Genomic DNA, 23,537 nt, shown 5'->3' with positions numbered 1-23,537 from the left:
GGATATAGTGACGTTGAGCAAGCTACCTAACCTCTCTGTGTCTTGGCTTCCACATTTGTAAAATGGGCAGAATGCTAGTGCCTCTCTCAGAAAGTTGTCTGCGTATGACACCAGTTTACACAGGTGACATACTGGGAGCCAAGCCTTGCACAGAGAGAGTGTCAACACCGTGATTCCCGTTTTCTGCCATATTTTCCCAGTGGGCTCTGCTGCCCTTCATCTCTTGCACAGCCTTTAAATCACAGAAGGGGCCTGTCTGTGCTCCTTGGAGTCCTACAAGTCGCTGGTGGTTTCTTATTGTCCCTGCACACCCAGTCTTTAGACCAGAGACTGGCTCACAGAAGCTCAGTAAAACATTGTTACATCACTCTAGATGACACTCTAAATTTCTAGATAACATTGACAGCCTGCTCCTTCCTATTCAATCTAATATCACTCCCTTCTTGTATCCTGCAAACTGAAATGTTAAGTGTGCCTCTTTGTTTATACTGACGTGGTCTAGGTTTATCCTTGAGTAAATACCAAGGTTGTCCAATTATTTCCTAGCTGACGTAAAGTTAGGACTGGCCTATTCTCAAAATGTGGGGGGGAAAAAATGGAACAGATTCCAAGAAGGCCTTAACTTTAAACCAGGTTGTTTCAGCTTGAGAGGTCAAAACAGAAATCGATTGCCCACCCCTGCAATGGAAAGCACATGAAAATCTTCCCTCTGAAGATCCATGGGGTGGTAACTCACCCTTTTAGTCAGCTGAGTATCCATCATGAAATTGTGCACGTGTTTTTCTGCTTTGGTAAGTTCTAGCTTCCTTGCCACGACAGCTACCACCAGGGCTGTGCAACCAGCACCCTGAAAATCAGAAGAGAAGAGAACCCCAACAAGTTATGATTTTTGGTCTCAGCCACAGTAAAAAATGTTTTTCACCAAGTACATAAGAAGCTGGAGATTAAAAAAAAAAAAAGTAGCATTCAGTGGCTTTAGTAATTATGACCAAAAATGCATGGTCAACAAACACAAGTAGCATGCCCAGAGATTGGGATTCAAAACCTTAGTTCACGTATTTTAAGATCTCAAGCATAATATGTGAATCAAACATATTTTAATACTAAGAAATAAATGGTAAAGGGGCAACTTGCTGAAATTGCAGACATTTGTTAAAAAACAGAGCAAGTCTGTCTGGAAATATAACAGGAACAAGTAATAGATGAGTAAATTAGCATAAATGCATGGAGTAGAAATAACAATTATTCTCTAAAAAAATAACACTGCATAATCTTCTCTCAAGATAAGACCAGAGGTCTTCCACCCAATTGACTGTGATGTACCAGGAATGAAAAGAGAGAGCTGCATTATCTCGGTGTATGCACAACTTCAAGATCATGGGAGGATCTCTGTGATTTGAACCTGGACAATGGAGACATAGAAAGTGTTGAACATAAGGCATAGTCGTCCTGTTCAGATGCTTACCAATACTAAGAAAGGCATGGGTTACCTTTATTTTGCAAAAGATCAGCAGCGCTGTGTTTTGAATGATAGGCCCCTGTGCAGGTCTCTTGGGAAGAGATGTGAGACACTGTGTGGTACCCCAGGGATTAGAGTTTCCTGCTCCATGATCACGGGCATGAGGTGTGAGGACTTCTTGGTTGTAAGAGCAGTGATTACATACAGGGCCAGGAGGCAGGGCTGGGCACCTCTTGGGGGGTGGGGGGCAGGAGGCAGTCTAGGCAAAGTCATGCTGTTGCTGCCACCTCATGGGTCCTGGGCACAACTGACTTACCAGGAGAGAAGGGGGAGCTACTGAGGAGCTGTCACAGCCTGAAGAGCTCCTGACAGGCCTGTGAAAGGGAAGTCCAGCCCTCCAGAAGGAATCACTGCCCTGAGAGGGCCACAGGGCAGTAGATATTGCCCAACTGTCTCAGTGGACACAGAGCAACGAAGGCAGGGTCCACGCAGGAGCCCAGTGAAGAGGGACACCCAACAGCATGATGTTACAATTGTGGATCTTTCAACAGACTTGAATCCTCTTAAACTAGTTTTTTTAAGTGTATTTATTTATTTTGAGTGGGAGAGAGAATCTCAAGCGGCTCCGCACTGCCAGCGCAGAGCCCGATATGGGGTTCCATCTCACCGTGAGATCATGAACTGAGCTGAGATCAAGCGTCAGATGCCTAACCGACTGAGTCACCCCTGAACTAGTTTTTAATAGCATCACCTTTACGTTCACAAAAATGGTAACATGCTCACTGGCTAGTTAGCCAGGAGAGTCTCAAGTTCCCATAAGGTAACCTGGCTTTCCTTATGACAAATAGGTCTGAAAATCACTCATTATGAAAGTAACTCTGCATCTTCCATATAAGGTAGTCTTCATCTTCAGGATCTAATATTGAGGAGTGGTAGTTGCTCCTAGCATGCCCGTGTCCGTAATATGTTATGGCTGTATTAAAATTTTATTTCTGCGATGCTTAAAGACAACGTAATATTTAAATAAGCAAGTCAGAAAATTGTATGCCTAATTTGCTCCTAATTTTACTTTTTAGGAAGGACCCACAGTTGGGAACAAATTTAAGGAGGCGAGCAACCTGTCCTCTGAAAACTGTAAGACACTGATGAAAGACACTGAAAAGGACACAAATCCATGGAAAGATATAACAGGCTCATGAATGGGAAGAATTAACAATCTACAGATTTATTGCAATCCCTATTAAAATTCCAATGGTATTTGTCACAGAACTAGAACAAATGAGCCCCAAATTTGTACAGAACCACAGAGAACACAGCTGGGTAGCATGCTCCCTGATCTCAATCTACACTGGAAAGCTATGGTAATCAAAACAGTACGGTACTAGCACAAAAACAGACACATACATCAATGGAGTGGGATAGACAGCCCAGAAATAAGCCCATGCTTATATGGTCAATTTACATCAAAGGGGACAAGAATAAAAAACTGGGGAAAAGACAGTCTTTTCAATAAATGGTGTTGGGAAAGCTGGACCACTTTCTTATACCATACACAGAAATAAACTGCAAATGAATTAAAGATCTACCTGTTAGACCTGAAACCATAAAAGTCTTAGGAGAAAACATAGGCAGTAAACTCTTGGCCATCACTCTGAGGAGTAAATTTTAGATTTGTTTCTTCAGGCACGGGCAACAAAAGCAAAAAATAAAAGGACAATATCAAACTAAAAAGCTTTTGCACAGTGAAGGAAATCATCAACAAAACAAAAAGGCAACATACCTACCTAACAGAGAAGATATCTGCAAATGATAGGTATTCAGATAAGGGGTTAATATCCAAAATATATAAAGAACTCCTCCAACTCACTCAATAGCCAGAAAAATCAAATAACTTGATAAAAAATGGGCAGAGAACCCAAACAGACATTTCTCCTAGGAAGACATCCAGATGGCCAATAGACACATGAAAAGATGTTCAACGTCACTAATCATCAGGGAAATACAAATCCAATCCATACCACCTCACACCTGTCATAATGGCTGATCCCCAAAGGAAATAACAAGTGTTGGCCAAGATGTGGAGAAAAAGTACCCCTCGTCGTGCACTGTTGGTGGGAATGCAAACTGGTACAACCACTGAGGAAAACACCATGGCAGTTCCTCAAAAAATGTTCAAAATAGAACTGCCATATGATCCAGTAATTCCACTTCTGGGTGTTTACCTGAAGGAAATGAAAGCCATAATTTGGAAAGATATATGCATCCCTATGTTTATTGCAGTATTATTTAAGATAGCCAAGGCACAGAAGCAACCTAAGTGTCTATCAATAGATGAACTGATAAAAATGTTGTGTATGTCTACACAATGGAATATTACTCAGCCATAAAGAATGTGATCTTGCCATTGGAAACAGCATGAATGGAACTAGAAGGTTTTATGCTAAGTGAAAGAAGTCGGAGAAAGACACGTACTATATGGTTTCTCTTGTATGTGGAGTTTAAAAAAAAACGGACATCACAGAAAGAGACTAATAAATATAGAAAACAAACTTGCAATTATAAAATAAATCATAGGGATAGAAAATACATTCCAGGGAATACAGTAAATAATATTGTGGTAACTTTATATGGGTGACAGAGGGTAGCTAGACCTACGGGGATCATTTTCTAATGTATAGAAATGTCAGGTCACTGCGTTATACACTGAAACTTGTATATCAGCTATACTTGAAATTAAAAAAAAATGGCCTTTGGAAGCATACCCATCTATTCTGTTCACTTTCAAATGTTTGCCACAAAATGTACACAGTTTTGGTGTACTGATAAGGGGCTAATCACAATCAGCGGATGGAATCTGTGGCCACTCAAGATGGCTGTCTATACCTACCCACTGGAGGGCAACACTTGCTCGAGAAATATAGGATCACCTGCAGGCTGTTCCCAGGTGCTTGTCAGTCAGTGAGTTACAAGAGATTCAAGAGCAGGGATGCTTTCTGAATAAGCAGAAAATGTAAAAATCTGAGGGGCTTCCACTGTTAGATATCTGAGAGCAGCAGTTGGCACTCAAAGTTGAGTATTGTTTTCCCCTGGCAGGTGGCCACTGCTGAGATCCTTCTGGAAAGAAATCAACATCCTAACAGGAGTGGAAAATCACTGGTATCAAGAGCCTTTGAAAGTCGATTTTTATTTGTGTTTATTCTTGGGCTCTCTTTTTTCCGGCTACTGGCCCATTCCTTGCTGAGTGTTCTCTAGATCCCCCAAAGTCTTGTGCACGAAAATGAGTATCGCTGTTGCAAACTGCAAAAGCAAGGGAGTGTGACAATTTGGGAATTACTGCAACTATTACCTGTGTATGTCACTCCATTATCCTAGCTGTACCCTTTGATGGCACCTCAAGAGCCACTTAGGAAACCTCTTTCTGTTCATATACAGTCACTCCTTTATCTATTTTTAGTTTATTTATTTTGAGAGAGAGACAACGAGCATGATTGAGGGAGGGGCATAGAGAGAGAGGACAGAGAGAATCCTAAGCAGGCTCTTCGCTGATGAGGGCCCTGAACTCACAAACCATGAGACATGACCTGGCCTGAAATCAAGAGTTGGACGCTTAACCAGCTGAGCCACCCATGTGCCCCTCCTTTACTTTCATTTTAATTAGGGAAGCCATACACTTCTATGTCCCCAGGTCCTGAATAAACCAGACGAGGATGCCATGTGTATAGAATTGGGTTTCAAAACAGTAACTTTACAAAACTAAAATAAATGTGGAGATATGCAAAATTGCTGGTTCACCTCCGAAAGCTTTCTAGGTCCGAAGTAAATCCCTGCCAACATGAATGTCATTTAAGTCATTTAAGTCACGGTGTGACGCTGCTGTCCACTCAGTATCTATTTCCAGGAGCGTTCTGTTTCATCAAATGAATACAAATGAGAGTAAACATGCTTTTACAACATTTTCTCCAAAGTTGTCGTCATCACAATGGATGTGGAAACAGTTGGGATGAACATATGTTACTCTCTGAAATGAAGATCCCTGTATGTCTTTAACAAGATGAGTCATATTCCTTTCACCAGAGTCAGAAAGTGTATCCTGGTTACTTTTCTCCCATTTCGTTTATGTTATGATGTAAAAACTAAACAGATCATTGGCCTGTCCCTTCAAGATGCTCAGGCACCTAAAAACTAAATGAAGAGAACACAGTGTTTATGAAGCCAATATATTAAAAGCAAATCTTGAGGCTCTCCTTAGCTGGTGTATCTTCTTTCCTTCTAACAAATTAGATGTTGCAAGGGAGAGAGAGGAAGAGGAGGGAGAAAGGCCTTGTCCATAGAAGAGGTAATTATGAATGTTCATCTCCCTATGTCAGCTCAGTGTGAAGCACACAAATGACGACCAGAGTGCCTAAGTAGTAGTTGAATACCAACACCTGAAGAGTCTTAGCTGCTGCCAAATTAAAATACAGGACTTTTTGGGGCACCTGGGTGGCTCAGTCAGTTGGGCGTCCGACTCTTGGTTTTGGCTCAGGTCATGATCTCACGGTTCGTGGGTTCGAGCCCCACGTCAGGCTCTGTGTTGCAGTGTGGAGCCTGCTTGGGATTCTGTCTCTCTGCCCTACCCCCTCAAAATAAATAAATACACTTTAAAAATAAAATACAATAGTTTTCAGGGCACCTCGGTGGCTTGGTCATTTAAGAGTGGGACTCTTGGTTTCAGCTCAGGTCATGATTTCACACTTTGTGAGTTCAAGCCCCACATCAGACTGTGCTGATGGCATGGAGCCTGCTTGGGATTCTCTCTCCCTTTCTCTCTCTGCCCCTCCCCTGCTGACTCAGTCTCTCAAAATAAATAAACTTTAAAAAATTTAAAATATGGTACTTTTCTCCACTCTCTATTTCCTCATCAGAGCACAGAAATCGTAAGCCATGTTGGCCCCCAGGAGGCCCAAAAGAGACGTTCATCTTCCCCCAGGTAATTTTATCACACAATGTTGGAAAAGTTCAAAGTACTCCCATAATTTTACTTCAGGTCACCTGGTTGTTCTCATCCTGCAAATACTTTCGAGAAGCTTTTCGATAAACCATTTTGGGAGCAAGCTTTTAACCATTTAAGGATGCATCCCTGTACAGAAGGGAAATTCCTTTATTAGGACGTTTGGGTAAAGGTTTTGATTCTGATTTTAATTTTTTTTTTTTCAACGTTTATTTATTTTTGGGACAGAGAGAGACAGAGCATGAACGGGGGAGGGGCAGAGAGAGAGGGAGACACAGAATCGGAAACAGGCTCCAGGCTCCGAGCCATCAGCCCAGAGCCCGACGCGGGGCTCGAACTCACGGACCGCGAGATCGTGACCTGGCTGAAGTCGGACGCTTAACCGACTGCGCCACCCAGGCGCCCCTGATTCTGATTTTAAAAAGGCAGCTGCCAAAGATTTAACGCAAATACTGAAATGTGTAATTTTCTTTTAGAAGTCCCAGAATCCCCACCCTCACCAAGAAGGACTAATGAAAAAAATGCTAGTGTTCAAAATACTCCAGCATTAAATTAATTATCTTCCTGCAGTTCTAATAATCACTCCTAAAAGCTCAAACTTCAGTGTGATAGCCAATTTCTTTGACTAACAGTAATTAAAATTTATCAAAACATAGTTAATTTGAAAAAAAAATCATGCTTTTTCCTTAAGATACATCCAAATTAATAAAGCAGCTTTAAGCCTGATTAATATTTTTCATTTAAAAATATCAACCTATCCTCCAAGAGGAAGGTAAAATGAGTGTTTGAAAATACTGCCCCTGTTTCTGTCCCTGGGCTTGAGTGACTCAGTATATAGAACAATAAATAGATTTTAGTGCCCTTGTCTGATATAAATATTTTTTCATGAAAGTTCTGGCAAATAGAATTCTCTAAAAGACTCAGCTTTGTTGTTACATCCTACTGGAATTCTGCAAGATCTCCTTGGGTCGTGAAAATCAATGACAAGGTAATTTTGATGAGAAATGCCCCGAGTTTATCAAAGACGGGGTGGTACTTGCGGATAGGAGGGCAGAGGTCAGGTACGATGTCCTCATCCAATGGAAGAGGGGAGGTGGGTGTGGTTTTTTGAGTTCAGGGATAAAACCAGTGCCTGGAAAACCCAGGTCTCCCTCAGAGTGAATTACTTGTTCAGCTCATTCTTGTACTTGGATGGTTGGAAAGTGGCACAGAACTCTGGTCATCAACAATGACTCATCCCCGGGTTTAAATCTCCTTATTAGCAAAGGCGCTAGTGTGAGTGCATGTACTTTAGAGACAGGAAGGCCAGCCTTGCCAACTAAAAATGCTGATAGTTTAGAAAACTTAGGTGGAACCGTGGCATCTACAAGTCAAAAGCTAGAAGGTCACAACAACTGCCGCCTCTATTTGCCTGTGCTTGAGAGAAACCAGCGGTCATCTTTCTTAAGGAAGTTTCTTGTGCAGAAATGAAGGTCGGCTTGGGGGCATTGGTGGGGAATTTAGCCTTAGGGCTGAATAGGCCCGTGGTACCCCTCCTGCTACCCTGCACAAAATAGGAACTATCCTAAGAATTTAAAGATAGGCTTTCCACACTGAGCCTTTATTTGATGAGATTCGGTGAATACACCAGAAAGACCCCCCAAAATAAATGAAAAGTAAATTAAAAACTTCTTCAAAGTTAGTATTTGATAGTAAACACCTGATGCCAAATTGTGTAAGACACATATAAAGGATCCTAGGTTTTTGTTTTATTATTATTATTTTGCTTATTCATACATGCAGTACCACGTTTCTTGGGATTTCCATATCCATTGGCAGGGAAAGAAAAATCACTTAATGGAAAGACAGAAAGTAGCAGGAATATAACCAGACCTTAGGTTTAGCCCTCTTGAATACCAGTCATTTTCCTTATAAGCTCTTGCTAATTTATGGCTATGTTTTGGAATACTCTCAGACTGAGTGGACAGTGTAGTGTGTAATCCTACCCTTCAGGATTAAAACTGCTGACCTCTGACAGTTGACTGAACCACCATGGGACCTTCAATTAAGGCTCCTCAACACTGGGGTAAATTGATGCTGACAGGATTATTATCCGAAGTTCTCATCCTAAGATGGTATAAAAATTAATGACTATATTATTGTTGTTGTTCCCTAAGTAAAACTTGAAAGATTCACTGGTGCCATGATTTTTCAATTGTTATGAAATGCAGAAGTGTTTGAGCAAAACCTAAATCACACTTCTGAAAGGGACTCACTTGAGTTGAGGAATCCATGGGGGGACCCTGTAGAAGTCCAAGGGGACCATTTATCACACACCAACCTGTGTCCCTAGGATGGGGCAGATGATACTTCATGTTTAAAGGTAATTTTGCCCCCAAATCTGGTCATCCATATTCTACACAAAGGGCCCACAAGAGACGTCATAATTCCACAGAAATGGAGAAGTGAAAATTGCAAACGAACGAAGGACCTTCATTCTCATATAAGACAGGAGATACTCTGTCACCAATGAGGTTGTATTGTCCTCTTGAAACAATCATCTGTATTCATAAGCAAGGGGAGATGAGAGCTTCCAGAATGTGTTTTGTCTAGATGTGCAGATATGAAAGGGCAGACAGGATAACCTTTTAAATGCTAAGCAAAACAATTCCCTTCTCTGCATCCAGTTGGAGATCATGAGAAACCAGCTCGAGCCGACAATAGCGAAGACACAACAATCTCACAAGGTTGTCTGCCTGCCACCTTCAACCAAAAGAATAAAGCCATTGAGAGAGTTCATGCCATTGGTTATGGTGACATCCACACTAATGAATCCTCAGGTCCTTGGTACAACCCCACAGAGGAAAGACAGATGAATAAGGAGAAAAAAGGAATTACAACCTTCATGGCTTTTCTCTGGAAGGGTGATGAGTGACTTATTATACGATCCTAGGATTTTATGGTTTTAAAATACTATCCAGGAGAGAGAATGAGATCTTTGTCTCCTCGGCTTTACTATCAGGTAGGTCTTGGTAAAAAAGGAACTTTCTGCGTGATTTGTCTGACCTATCACAGTGTAATACCTCTTCACACGTTTCAGTATCTGAGATCCCGTTATTCTAGCATTTCCATCATCATTTATGTAGAACATTGTAAACGAAGTTGTAAAAACTATGAGAAAAGCTTTGCCTGATTGGCTTGTATTCACAATTGATATTTCAAGTGAGGAGAGGTTATTTTTTGAAATGTTCACTTGTTACTCTCTTAGAAATATTCTGGAAAACTCTCTCTCCTCATTGTCTAACAATTTATTTCTGCCCAGAGCACTGCAGATTAATCTTAATGTCCTTGGCTCCCAAAAATATCACTCATGACACAAATTAAGCTATTTAAAAATTTTAAATCACGGTTTAATTTTGGGTTTGTAACCAATGAAATGTGAACATCTAAGATGATGCCACAAAATAATTCATTCATTTCATTAGCTTTATCAAGAAATGCAGTGCTCATTTCTTTATTTGTACATTTTTGAAATGGATAAGTGTTTTAGATGTTAGCATGTGGATTGACTGTATCTTATGTCAAAGTAAAAAAAAAACACATAAAGGTATAAATTCTATCAATTTCAAAACACAAGAACCAGAAAATTCAAATATAAGAGAAAACAAAGAAATACAGTACTTTGGAGAAAATATACAAGATGATTCAGGGATGGCCCTGTCCTCTCTCAGAAGTATTGTAAATCTCATTTCTTTTTCACAATTTAGTAGGGGCCAGATGGAGAGAGGGAGGGAGGGAGGGAGGGAGGGAGAGAGAGAGAGAGAGAGAGAGAGATGGCCCAGGGGAAATCTGACATTGTACAGTTTATCTAAACATGCATTGCAGAAAGCCCAAGGGGCAACAGACAAATAAATCCCCCCCCCAAAAGGAAGCCATATCTGGCTTAGATAATCCCCAGGTGACAAACTGGTATTTAAGTCTCTTGGAGGGGGGGAGTATCTGACAAAACATATTTCAGCTTAAGGAAACTAACCTTTTATATGAACTGTGAAAACAAGTGATCTTTTTCTAGGTATCTATACTGCCAGCCAAACAATGTACAGGCAAACACTGTACAAGTTTGCAGGAAACCTCCAGCCATACACTGCCGATCCCTGGGAAATTTACAAGGGATAGAATTAACTCCCCAACTCGCCCTCAGGAGACTGCTCTGGGGCCCGACTCAACGGGAGGCTGCCTGGGCTAGGGACAGACACAATCTTATTCCTCCTAGCATTTCACATAGGCTCGTCCAAGATTACTGAATTTCTCTACATGCAAGTAAACCATTTTGGGTGGGACCAGTTAAGAAAGAAATCTGTCCCGGGGTGCCTGGGTGGCTCAGTCGGTTGAGCGTCCAACTTCAGCTCAGGTCATGATCTCATAGTTCGTGGGTTCGAGCCCCATGCCGGGCTCTGTGCTGACAGCTCAGAGCCTGAAGTCTGTTTCGGATTCTGTGTCTCCCTCTCTATTTGCCCCTCCCCTGCTCAGGCTCTGTCTCCCTCAGTCTCTCAAAAACAAATAAATGTTGAAAGAAAGGGAAGGGAAGGAAGAAGGAAAGGAAAGGGAAGGAAAAAGGAAAGGAAAGGGAAGGAAAAAGAGAAGGGAAGGAAAAAGGGAAGGGAAGGGAAGGGAAGGGAAGGGAAGGGAAGGGAAGGGAAGGGAAGGGAAGGAATCTTAGAAGGGAAATAGAGTGGAGCTTCTCAGGCTGAGAACAGAGGGCCTGTTTCACCATGAATCTAGACAGTGGCAATGAGGTCGCTATAAATTTCAGTGCACACAACACATTTGTGTCCATATAGATTATAAGTGGATTATAACTTCATTTCTTTTGTGAAGTAGGATCACCAGTGACATCTAAGCAAAGGAGTGGTTCAAACAACTAAATAGAAGATTTGTGCTGTCTGATGAGGCTAGAAAGACAGGAAGGGCAAAGAAAAAAGCAAGGAAAGCTACAAGTACCACAGGATCCAGGCAAGGTTAATCTCCAATCTGGCTATGATCCACTGCATATTAGGCTATTTGCACAAGCCCTGAGTCATACCTGATTCAACAATAAAGGAGTGGGGGGAGGGGGGACATCTTGCCAGAAAGGAACACCAAGGAAATTGTTTCTAAGAAGCTTAAGGGGAAAGACTCTGTAATTACCAGTTCTGTGTGCATAAATAGCATCATTCATGTCCCTCGTGGGCTTGTTATGGCCCTCCAAAAATACACCCATGCACATTTCATTTCCCAAAGCATTATGCTATATGATAAAATGCTATCTCTTCTGAGGAAAAAGGAGGAAGTGATCCAACAGTGAGCAGAATGGGCGCTACCCGTTGTAATGAAAAAAACAAAAAACAAAAAAACAAGAAAGTTCATTAAAATGCACAAAACTATTTTTCTTGTACAAGCAAACCATGTTAAATTATAACCCCAGATCGTATTCTGTACAATTGGGACTTGAAATGGGCCTCTCGTTACCACTGATGACCTTAAAATTGGCCCAGATTTTATTTTCACATCTAGCTGCCTTAATCCCCGTTTGGTTACTACCAAGTGGGAGAAGAATGTTCCCACTCCATCTATGCCCTGGGCAGCTCAGTCCTTCCAGCCAGTTAGAACTCTTGGAACAATCTTCTGAGGCAGCTGCTAGCAGGGTGCGTGTTGCCCTGGCCACCATTCAGAGGCCCTCACATGGAGATCCTGTCCCTCTGCTGCCAGCATGGGGGTGGACACAGTGGGGGCATTGGGAGGGATGCCTAACATCAGGAATGCTGGGAATTTCCTGGCTTAGGAGCTCCTGGTACTCGTTCTCATAGCCCAACATGTAAGCAGAAGATCAAAGAAGCATCAAGATGATACTTTTCGCTGTCGTCAAACTACACAAAGCAGATGAGAAATGGACAGAACCCAGGTCACTGAACACAGTGCATCGATTAGAAGCTACGTCTGGCTTAAACACTGAAAAGTTCATACTACATTGTCATCAATTTGAGATAACCTGCTGGCCTCCAATGTGTATACACCTAAAATACATGGAACCAATTAGTCCTGGTCAAATCGGGGTGGGTACGGGGTAGTGATCACGTAGGAACTTGTGCTGCGTCACAGAAGAACAGTGACATGTCGCTACGGGCAGCAGACTTTTCTCAAGGGTTCCGCAAGACCTGGCCACCCGTCCCAGCCTCATGCCATGGCACTGTCCCACTTTTCACCCCTGGCCCAATGACCTTGCTCGAAGGTACCAAGCTCCCCCTTGACTCACTACCTTCAAATAAACCATTTCCTCCTCCTGGATGCCCTTCCTGGCTATTCACCCTTCACACCTGAGCTCAGAAGTCAACTTTCCCGGGATGGAGGAAAGAAAATATTATTAAGAAAACCATAAGGAAGGGGCATCTGGGTGGCTCAGTCGGTTAAGTGTCCCACTCTTGGTCTCAGCTTAGGTCATGACATCATTATTCATGAGTTCGAGCCTTGCGTCAGGCTCTGTGCTAGGATTCTCTCTCTCTCTTTCTCTCTCTGCCTCTCCCCTGCTCATGCTCTCTCACTCCCTCTCGCAAAATAAATAAATAAACCAAGAAAGAAAGAAAGAAAGAAAGAAAGAAAGAAAGAAAGAAAGAAAGAAAGAAAGAAAGAAACTCATAAGGAAGAGAAAATACATTTACAGTACTACACTGTATTTATTGGAAAAAAAAACCTGCATATCCTTAGACCGTGCAGTCAAAACCCATGTTGCTTGAGGGTCAACTGTAATCTAATTCTGTGATTGAGAAAATGCAATTTTTCAGCCCTTCAGCACACTTCAGGATAGGTTGTTATGGTCCGCATTTTGCAGATAAGGAAAGCGCGTTTCAGAGAAGAGAAAGTGTACCTCGCTCTTATGACAATGAGAGGACCCAGACTGAAATGAAGAACTTCCTGGCTGCAGCTTGGAGACCAGATTTGCTCGTCAAAACAAGTGCCTCTCCCCACAAAAAGCAATCCAACAGCCCCTGATGCTTCATGGAGCTGTATCAGGCTAAGAATGAAGATCAAAACCAGCCATGTTGTCTCGCAACCTAGAACTGATTATTTATACTGGCTGCTGGCTGTTGGGAAACCTAGTAGCTTGCAACCAAATCACACTGTGCACCTTCATGCCTTCATGGTCTAAGAGGATAAGCAAAAGAAACAAAGTAAAAAGACACTTACCATAATTCCAGTAAGCAAACAGACTCCTTTCCCACAGTATGTGTTAGGTACCATGTCACCATAACCAATGGAGAGAAAAGTTATTGATATCAACCACATTGCTCCGAGGAAGTTGCTAGTAACATCCTGTTGATCATGGTACCTGCAAAACAGCAAACAGAGCCGGTCCTTTATAATTAATCTGCAGTATGGCTGCCAAGGGCAATTTGATCCAATCCAGCGAATTCACTAAACTGATCTTCCATAAACTGATCTACCGGAAGGTTTTCAAATCTCACTATTATGTGTCAATAAAATTGAGGTGTCCCTGAGCAATCTGACAGACATCATGACGTTCCTCAACTTGAAAAACAGTCTGAAAGGGAAGCTATAAAACAGGACAAGCGCTTTTTTCACTGGTAGAAACTGACAAATGCATATTTCTTTCTGAACTCTGCCCATGCCTTTCTCGTGGTTCCTCATTCCTTGACGCCTGCTGATGTGCCCAACTTAATGGGACCGTATGTGGTACTGCATGCAATCTGTAATCTCTCCCCGCACCCTTCCAGTAGGAGGAGCCATGCTGTTCCCTTTGCTACCTTTATTTCTGTGATGAGCCAACTCCTAGTCATCCTTCAAATTAAATGCAGGTGGAGCCTTTTCTCTCTGCTCTTCTGCCAGCCCCTCCCCTGCATGCCCTCAGCATCCTCTGTATTCCTCCCCCACAGGACATTACTGAGACTGTCTACCTGAAGGTCCTGCTCTAGCTGGCTTCCTTGAAGACACAAATGTGCCACTGATTGCACAGTCCCTGCCCAGAACCGGAGCTTGATAGAAATCACTGCCTCACTAGTTACACACAAAAAGCTTGCAGTCAAAAAGAGAGGGAGGGATATAGTTTATCCTAATTAGTCTTTGAGGTATCAAGATTTTTGTGGTGTGGAGGAGAAGGAGCGTTTTTATATCAGAAATATATATCCTATGGGGGCACCTGGGTGGCTCAGTCGGTTGAGCATCCAACTTTGGCTCAGGTCATGATCTCTCGGTTTCTGAGTTCGAGCCCTGCGTGAGGCTCGCTGCTGTCAGCGTGGGGCCTGCTTCAGATCCCCTGTCCCCTTCTCTCTCTGCCCCTCCCCTGCTTGCACGTTCGCGCTCTCTCTCAAAAATAAACAAACCTTAAAAAAAGATATCCTATAGTGTTTATTTGAATTAGCAGCACTGAACAGTAATGCTGGCCCATCATGCAGACACTGCTATCCGCCATGCACACGACAGTGAGGCCAAGTGAGTTGTTACCCCAGAAGAACTTGCCCTGGATGCGTGTGCTATGTAGTCATGGAGCAGAGTGCCCCTCCTCTAGTCTCCGCGGCAGTCAGACCCCAGACTCTGGTCACCACGGGTATTCTTGGCTCTTCACCCAACGTCTCCTAAGGACCACTTTCCTTCACAGCTCTCAGATACCACTGGGGAGGGTTTTCCTGGCCTCATTTCTTGCTCTCCAAAGCATGCTCATAATCTCCTAGCTTGCCCATGCTCAATCCTTGCCGAAGAGCACACCGTGAGTCTTGGGTGGTAGGAGGCTAGAAATCTCCACCATTCCACCCTAGTGAACTGCCACCAGGACCCAGCTGTAGAAACTCCTCTTCCCAGAATGGCCAGGTCGAGAGGCTGTCATTGCTAAAATAGAGGTCAAGTGCATTCCTAGCTTTCCAGGAAGACAGATGAGTGCATTCACCCTCATCTGTGATGCAATCGGTGCTATACTTCAGCTGCAACATGAGCTAATAGGCTCTGTGACCTACTCTGGGGGCATGCTGGGCCTGTGTAATAAGACCTCCATGGGCGAATGTGGTTTTTATTTTAAACAAGACGCTTAGGGGCGCCTGGGTGGCTCAGTCGGTTAAGCGTCCGACTTCAGCTCAGGTCACAATCTCATGGTTGGTAGGTTTGAGCCCCGCATCAGGCTCTGTGCTGACAGTTCAGAGCCTGGAGCCTGCTTTGGATTCTGTGCCTCTCTCTCTCTCTCTCACTCTCTGCCCCTTCCTCACTCATGCTCTCTCTCTCTTTCAAAAATAAGCATTAAAACAATTTTTTAAAACAAGACCCTTTGAAATAAGCTTTAGATGATAACTCTTTCATGATATTGGGGCTCTCTGTATTTTTCATCAAGCACCTGCCTAAAATAGGGAACACATTCCCCTGGTGTGGGTGTGTGCTGCACAAGAGAGGGGTGGCAGGGGCACTCATGTCCCATACAGTCTTTACTTGTGAGACAAGGCCTCCTAACAAAGCACGATCGACATAAAGATCTGAGACACTGAAGAGGTGAAGACTCTAATTCCCTGATGCATCTGTAGTATTTGTGGAGCACCCGCTATGTGTTCAGCCCTTGGCTTGGATTTTCTCATGTTACATCATTACTTTAAGACCAAGGCAACCTTTTGGCCAAAACAGTGATAGTCCCCACCCTCTATCAACCAGGTATCCTCAATCACTTAGAAAATGCGATCGTGTGCCAGTGAAATCCTCAAGTTATTTCCACACCATGAATGGCCAGGACACATGTGCACCTACAAAGAGGCGTGTGAGATTTCAGACTATGAACAAAGGTCTCTAAGGGAAACCTTCATGGCTGGTGTCCACAAAGATATCTCAACTTCATCATGGGTATGGAGAGCTTGCCCATCTGTTCTTTCCAATTTGGTTTCCAAAGCTCGGAGAAGTAAACAGTTTTGAAAATTACCATAAAAAGCATTCACTGGAACGTTTAGGCAACCCGATTCCTCTTTAGTTGCTTACCTTAATAAATGCCCAGGTTTTAAATACACAAATTTGACTCTTTGCAAAGACTCTCAAGCATTACACCATTCTATCGTTCTGTCAATATTCATTATATACTACGCACATTATTTTGGGTCAGACACTGTAATCCTGTAGTGAAGGGCCTAATTAGAAATAAACTTTCTAGGAATTGGTATTTTAGGGCTTGGGATTCAATGGTAAATTATTTTTTTTTCTGCTTATGAAATAATAAATCTGCCTGAAACGTAGCTCACCAATATGGAAAAATAACATCTTGGACTAATGTTTATATTACATTCAGACATACTTACTTGTGAATAGTCAAGAGGGAAGCAATTAGGGAACCGCATTAGGCACTATTTGAATAATCAAGATTTCTTTCCTGGCAACTAAAGTATCAAACTTATCAGCAGGATGATATTATCCCTTAGAACACTGCCAGGTTTGGAACTATGTCAGATTCACACCACTGTGAGTGATTAATCTGCACAATGTAAAGGGTAAAGAAAAAAATTTCAAGACACTGTTTACAGATGTTTATTTCACAAACTTAGACAATTCCAACCTTCTTCACAAGAACTATTCTATGAAAGACGTGAAGAAATGACTCAAAGTGGCAAATTTCAAATTCTGATCAGTATGAATCCTTGTTTAATTAAAAATACATCAAATAAGATTAAAATTAGAGCAAGGGAGGCCTGATGATCTCAAGCTTTTAAAATAAGAACTCTGGAGTTTGGAGAGAAGACTTACTGCACTGTTTTAGAGCAGTGCACGTTTCATAGACATAATGGTTGTGAGATTGGCTTTAAGGTTTGGAAAAAAGGCAAAATATTCCTTTTCTTGGTTTCCATTCATTTTTTCACTGTTGCCATTTTCTCAAGTGGGTCTCCCACTTGTTCTTATATCACAAATATGACAGCTTTCTGTGATACTTGTTTAAATTTGCCAGGTTATTTTTCCCAGGGCATTACTGAATTCTTCCCTGAATGAGGTAGCATCTGCCCTGCACCCCGGACTCTCTCTCAGCATCTTTCCAGAAGCAACAGGAGCTTTGGCCACACGAGTGGCTGGCACTATGCCATCCTCTTTCATGGCTTTGTTTACAGGTGCGATTCCTCCTCCACCCCCCTAGCCCTGATTTGTATTTTGAGAATCTACTCATTGGTCCCCTTTTCCAGACTCCACATAGCTTTTGGTCAACAGGGTACTTCAGGTGGTCCTCTGTAGAGATGTCTAGCACCATCAGCCAACGTTAACTTGGGTCATAAGACATGTAATGTGTAATTTGCTCATCTAACATGCCCCTAGAATCTTAACTATAAAGAATTTAAGGACAAAGACTATGTCTTTATTGAATTAAGTAGCATGACAATGTGAAACATTTGTTCTCAAACTGATGTGCCCCTAGCCACATTCTAGGCCTTCAGGATCACATATACAGAGATACAAAAAGGGGACAGGAATGCATCAATTAATGCGAATCAGATCTGTCATGTTCTGTTCCAAGATCTGTGGGCAACTTCTAGGTATTTTTACACTGACAAAAAATAATTCAACACTGGAGGTTAACAGCTGACAAACTACATTCATTAGTCTTTTTCTGTTAAACATACTGTTAATACTACAAATGGCAAAAAGACTTCATCTCAATTGTCAGCTCTGATCTCACATACCAGCCTTGGTTGTAGAGTAAAAAGTATTATGGAGATTTAAATGCATGTGATTGATCCACCACCCATTGCCTCTTGTGAATCCACCTTTCTCTCCAAAGATACCACTAAAGGATAGTAAGGCAGTTGAAAAAAATGTCTAAACCCACAAGAACAAAAAGAAAGAAAGGAGAAATCAGAGCATGAAAAATAACACATTTTTATACAAACAAAAGTACACAAGGAATTCTATTTCCAGCCAAGAAGAAACAAGGGACTGGATTTACACTGCCTCCTGAAACAACTACAAAACCAGACCAAATATTTGAAACAATGGTTAACAAGACACAGATCATCTACTAATAACGGACAGTGATCCCTGAGAGATGGTAAACAACCAAAGTGGTCATACAATCGCCTCAGCTTAATATCTGAAGAGAATCTGCAGGATGTAGCTGAGGGAGAAAAACCAGGCACTGTCCAAAATTCTCCCCAAGTTCAGGGACAGAGTTGGAAATCCAGAGAGATCTGGAGTTCAAAGCATCAAAATCCAGACAGAAGAAGTCTGCACTGAGGGACACCCAGAGATCTGCACAGGAGTCTTCCTGATTATTCAGCTGAGTAGTGATCAGTACATGCATATAAAACCCCAAGGCTGGAGAAGTGCAAGTACTATATGTGAAGTAGTTCAATATCACTTAAAGACAGGTTGTAGTAAGTGGTATCATTTCAAATGAAGATAAGACTGTGATAATTTAGTTACAGTATACCTAAGTGTCTAGGTATGCTGTAACCCTAGAAGAACCACTAAAATAATACACCAAAGTGTACTAACTAATAACACATTAAAGGATACAAGATGGAAAAATAAAAAATAAGTAATCCAAAAAGAAAGCAGAAATAGATAAAAGGGACAAAGAAAAGATGGGACAAATAGAAAACAAACAGCCAGAGGACAGATTTATCCAAGCATATTGGTAACCATATTAAATATAAATGGCCTAAACACCTCCAATTAAAAGGCACAAAGTGTCATAGAACCCATGGAAGGTTCACAACTTCAAGAAACCAGGTATCATGCAGAGGGTCAGGTGCCTGTCCCTGGTTGGTACTACCAGACAACTAACAGGAGACAGAGTTCATTCTCTGGGGACAGACTGGAGATTCTGACCCAGGGCCCAGCTAAGGTCAGGAAAGTTGTTTGGGGCCGAAAACATGGAGATGAAATTCAAGTTTCCAAACTGAATAACAGCTTCTCCAGTTTCCTTTCTTCACTCCCCATCCCTGACCCTATAATAGAATTCACTATTATAGACAAAGAATATTTTCCTTTGGAGAAACAGAACAGTTTCAGTGAAAAGGCATTCATGTACCAACATCAAGGATTCCCTCACGAAAAATGCAGCTGTCCACTTACCCACCCTACAGGAAGTTTCACCAGACAACAAGCTCCTCTCCCCATACAGAGCTCCCAATTCCCACTCCTGACATGAAAGAACCATAGATGGTCAGCGCACATTTGAAGTATATTCTCTATAGAAAAGATACAGACAAAAAAGGAAGAAAGCAAAGAAAGAATGGGAGGAGGGAAGAAACAGGAGGACCTGGACACAATGCAGGGTGATGGGGACAGGAGTCCTAAACTCCCTAATTTCTGTCAGGAAAGACCTAAGGGAAATGATGGCATCCATAAAACAGGAACAGGATACTAACAAAAATGTGCAAAGAATAAAAGAGGGGAACTTAAAAAAATATTATAGTGAAAAAATAACATAACATGATAAGAATATAAATTGGAAGAAACCTCCCAGAAAGTAGAAAAGACAAAAAGACATGGGTAAAGGAGAAGATAAAGGTTGGTTCTCAGAGAATCAACATAGATGGCCTAATAACTGAATTTCTAGAACACAGAAAGTGGAAGGAAAGAAATTAAAACATTCTTTTATTTCTTTGGTTTTTCCAGGAAAACTGGAAGGCAGGGATCTCAAAGATTCTAGTTGGTATCTGCGTTGGGAATAAGAAAAGACCTAAGTCAATGGGAGTGGGGGGTGGTCACAGTAAATTTTATTTATTTTTTTCATTTTTATTATTTTTCTAATTATTCTGAGCTTCGGTTTTTATTTTATTAATTAATTTTTTAAGTCTTTTTTTAAAGTAGACTCCACACCCAACATGGAACTTGAACTCATGACCCCGAGATCAAGGGTCACATGCTCTACCGACTGAGCCAGCTAGGAGCCCCCACGGTCAATTTCAAAGTACTAGGAATAAGGAGATCTTAAAAAGTTTCAAAGAGGGGGAAAAAGAGATCACAGCTAAAGATGAAAAATGGTTGTCTCTAACATTATTTAATCATTTAACCTGTGTATTGTGTATTGTAGTGGGAAAGGTGGAGGCAATCTATTACTCCTGGATTTGAAGAGGTAAGGGATGGAGAATCTGGGCAAAGGAACCAAACAGGCATAGCTCAGGCCCTCTCCCTGCTCTACTTACCCACAGAGCAAACCTATCTGGTTTTCTGTGCAATAAGCTTCCCCAAGGAGATATGACTCCCCCTGGGTTATGAGGTGTACCTACAACTCCATCTACTTTAGTGGTGAATCATCAGAACACTGGGCAGCCCAATGGGCTGTAGTCAAAGGGATGGTGTCCAGATCCGTTTTATGTCCATAATGAAGCTGATACTTTGATGTCTACCAGTTGAAGACCCAGAGAAGTGAAAGATCTACATGATCTTGCTCCAAACCCCAACTACGTGCTTGTAATTTTGATTTTAAGTAAAAGCAAATAAAATAAGCGATTCAATTAAGACATACAATCATAAAAAGAGCTCCAATGAAGGCATACACCTAGGGCCAAAGGAGAAAAGTACTGAGTGTCGACCGCTCAGAAAGGAAGGGGGACATGTATCTCTTATTTGCCACTGGTCCAAATCAAAGGTGGCCACCTGTACCTGCATATTAGAATCACCTGGGAAGCATTAAAAACTAAATATGCAAGGGGCACCTGGGTGGCTCAGTCTGTTGAGCGTCCTACTTCAGCTCAGGTCATGATATCACAGTTCGTGGGTTCAAGTCCCACATCAGGTTCTGTGCTGACAGCTCAGAGCCTGGATCCTGCTTTGGATTCTGTGTCTCCCTGTCTCTCTGCCCCTCACCCACTTGCGCTTTCTCAATAATAAACATTAAAAAAAAATAACTATGCAAAAGCCTGGTATCCCATGACATGGATATATTTTTTTAAGCTTCCAGGTGATTTTAATGTGTTGTCAAGGCTGAGAACCATCTATTAGCTTCATTTCAGAAGTTCTTCATTCAATAATATGTGGAACATCTACACAGAAACGTGTATATGAGCAAAAAATACTTAAGTGTTTATGAGAGGTTCAAAATATGGTAAGGGAGAAAAACTGATGGCAAAGAATACTAAGGTGACATGTAACTTGTACTAAGTGTGAATATGAAAGGTAAAGACAGATCGAGGAAAAAATATATAACAGATTGAAAGTAATGATATGAGTATGTAATAATGTTAACACTGACACCTAAAATTATCCTCTTAAATTCAAATAAAATGTAAAATCCAGTAGGTGCAAAGATTTTACTAAATACCTTTCTAAGCGAAGGCCCTCTAAAGTGAAGATATTAGTAATTTTATGTATAACATTACTCCATAAATAATTTACACAAAGTTCCTTCAGGCCAGAGAACGTGAACAGCCCCAATCAATGTGACTTTCTTCTTATCCCTTCCTGTTTCCCTGCTTTTCTTTTTATCAGTGAGTTGTGAAAACATAAACATGTCTTTATGACCTTGGGGGTCCCAACATATTGACTTCCTTCACTACTGATAAGTAGATCCCAAGAAAAGCAGCAGAGATAGGTAGTAAAAGGCTATTTGTAAAGCCCAATTGTAATTTAGGCCAGAGCCAGTTCTGATTTTCATTAAATGCATAATTCTTTATTAACTCTAAAACACACGAAAGTCAGTTTTCTTTTCTTTTTTAAGTTTGTTTATTTATTTGGAGAGACAGAGAGACAGTGTGAGTAGGGGAGAGGCAGAGAGCGAATCCCAAGCAGGCTCCATGCTGTCAGTACAGAGTCTGATGCAGGGCTTGAACTCATCAACTGTGAGATCACGACCCGTGCCTAAATCAAGAGTTGGATGCTTAACTGACTGAGTCACCGGGATACCCCACCAAAGTGAGTTTTCTATTTTGATTTCATCCTGCTCTTGTACGCTTGCACGTTTGGAATGTTTTCCTCTCTTCTGGTAATTTGGAAAATCGCAAAGCTAAATGCTTCTCTCTCTTCCTCTCTCCTTCCCCCATTTCTCTCTGCCTTTTGCTTCCTCCTCACCTGTTCTGTGTGTGTGTGTGTGTGTGTGTGTGTGTGTGTGTGTGTTGGAGGGAGAGTAGTTCTATAAATTGACCGATTTCTTTTCATGTGTTTAACTGTGGCTAATGAGAATTTCATCCACTGTGTGGATACAGAAGATTGATCTTTGGGTAACTGCCATCAGTGGATATGTTGTAAGAGCATAGGCTTCCTGTGAAATAAAGCTAAAAGTCTCTTTGGGAAATAATGGGGATAATAGAATGGATTTTTAAACTTGAAGAATGACATTATGTTTCCCTGAGAAGATGGTGTCTATTATTCATTTATGCATTTTCATTTCTGTGAGAATGAGGGAGTTCAGAAATGACTTGCCTGTCAATACGTTACCAGTCTTAGTTCTCCATAATTATTTTACAATGATCTAGGTTAAAAACCTACAGGAAGACAACGGTATCACATTAACATACCCTCGACATACTTGGAAGACTTAGCAGCATTCGGGGTCTCTTTGATAAAGAGTTTAGTGAAATATGACCCTCTCTGGAGAGAACTTTCAGGTCTGAGAGCCATGGTACCAAGTTGGTTCCTAAAAGTAAAGATGGAGAAAGCCCGAGGGTGTGTGTGCCCATCAGGAAAGATTTCCCTGAACAGAGACCTGCATTTAAGCAATAGTTCTCAATCCTAGGGGACCCAATCCCCCTTTTTAAGATCTTGAAATGGAACTCAATAGTATACCTTATCTACATACATGGTTTTTTTAAAGCTACTTTGACCTTATGAAGATAAAAAGCTTCTGCACAGCAAAGGAAACAACCAACAAAACGAAAAGGCAACCAACGGAATGGGAAAAGATATTTGCAAATGACATATCGGACAAAGGGCTAGTCTCCAAAATCTATAAAGAGCTCACCAAACTCCACACCCGAAAAGCAAATAACCCAGTGAAGAAATGGGCAGAAAACATGAATAGACACTTCTCTAAAGAAGACATCCGGATGGCCAACAGGCACATGAAAAGATGTTCAGCGTCGCTCCTTATCAGGGAAATACAAATCAAAACCACACTCAGGTATCACCTCACGCCAGTCAGAGTGGCCAAAATGAACAAATCAGGAGACT

General features: G+C 41.7%; 1 protein-coding gene across 2 annotated transcripts in view; it reads right to left on the bottom strand.

Moving 5' to 3' along the window:
- Nucleotides 1-23,537, bottom strand: part of KCNN2 (potassium calcium-activated channel subfamily N member 2) — a 477,937-nt gene that overhangs the window by 23,496 nt on the left and 430,904 nt on the right. For both annotated transcript variants that reach the window (XM_040444258.1, XM_040444259.1), the window contains exons 7-8: nucleotides 13,650-13,791; nucleotides 737-847 (exon numbers count right to left, since the gene is read on the bottom strand). In XM_040444258.1, coding sequence (XP_040300192.1) covers nucleotides 737-847; nucleotides 13,650-13,791 — 253 coding nt within the window. The remainder of the gene's footprint in view (nucleotides 1-736; nucleotides 848-13,649; nucleotides 13,792-23,537) is intronic.

The sequence above is a fragment of the Herpailurus yagouaroundi genome, unplaced genomic scaffold (assembly GCF_014898765.1).
Source record: "Herpailurus yagouaroundi ecotype Mexico unplaced genomic scaffold, PumYag 192, whole genome shotgun sequence".
Classification (NCBI taxonomy): Eukaryota; Metazoa; Chordata; class Mammalia; order Carnivora; family Felidae; genus Herpailurus; species Herpailurus yagouaroundi.
The sequence above is the reverse complement of the archived record's forward strand: the minus strand, read 5'-3'. Positions and strand labels throughout refer to the sequence as shown.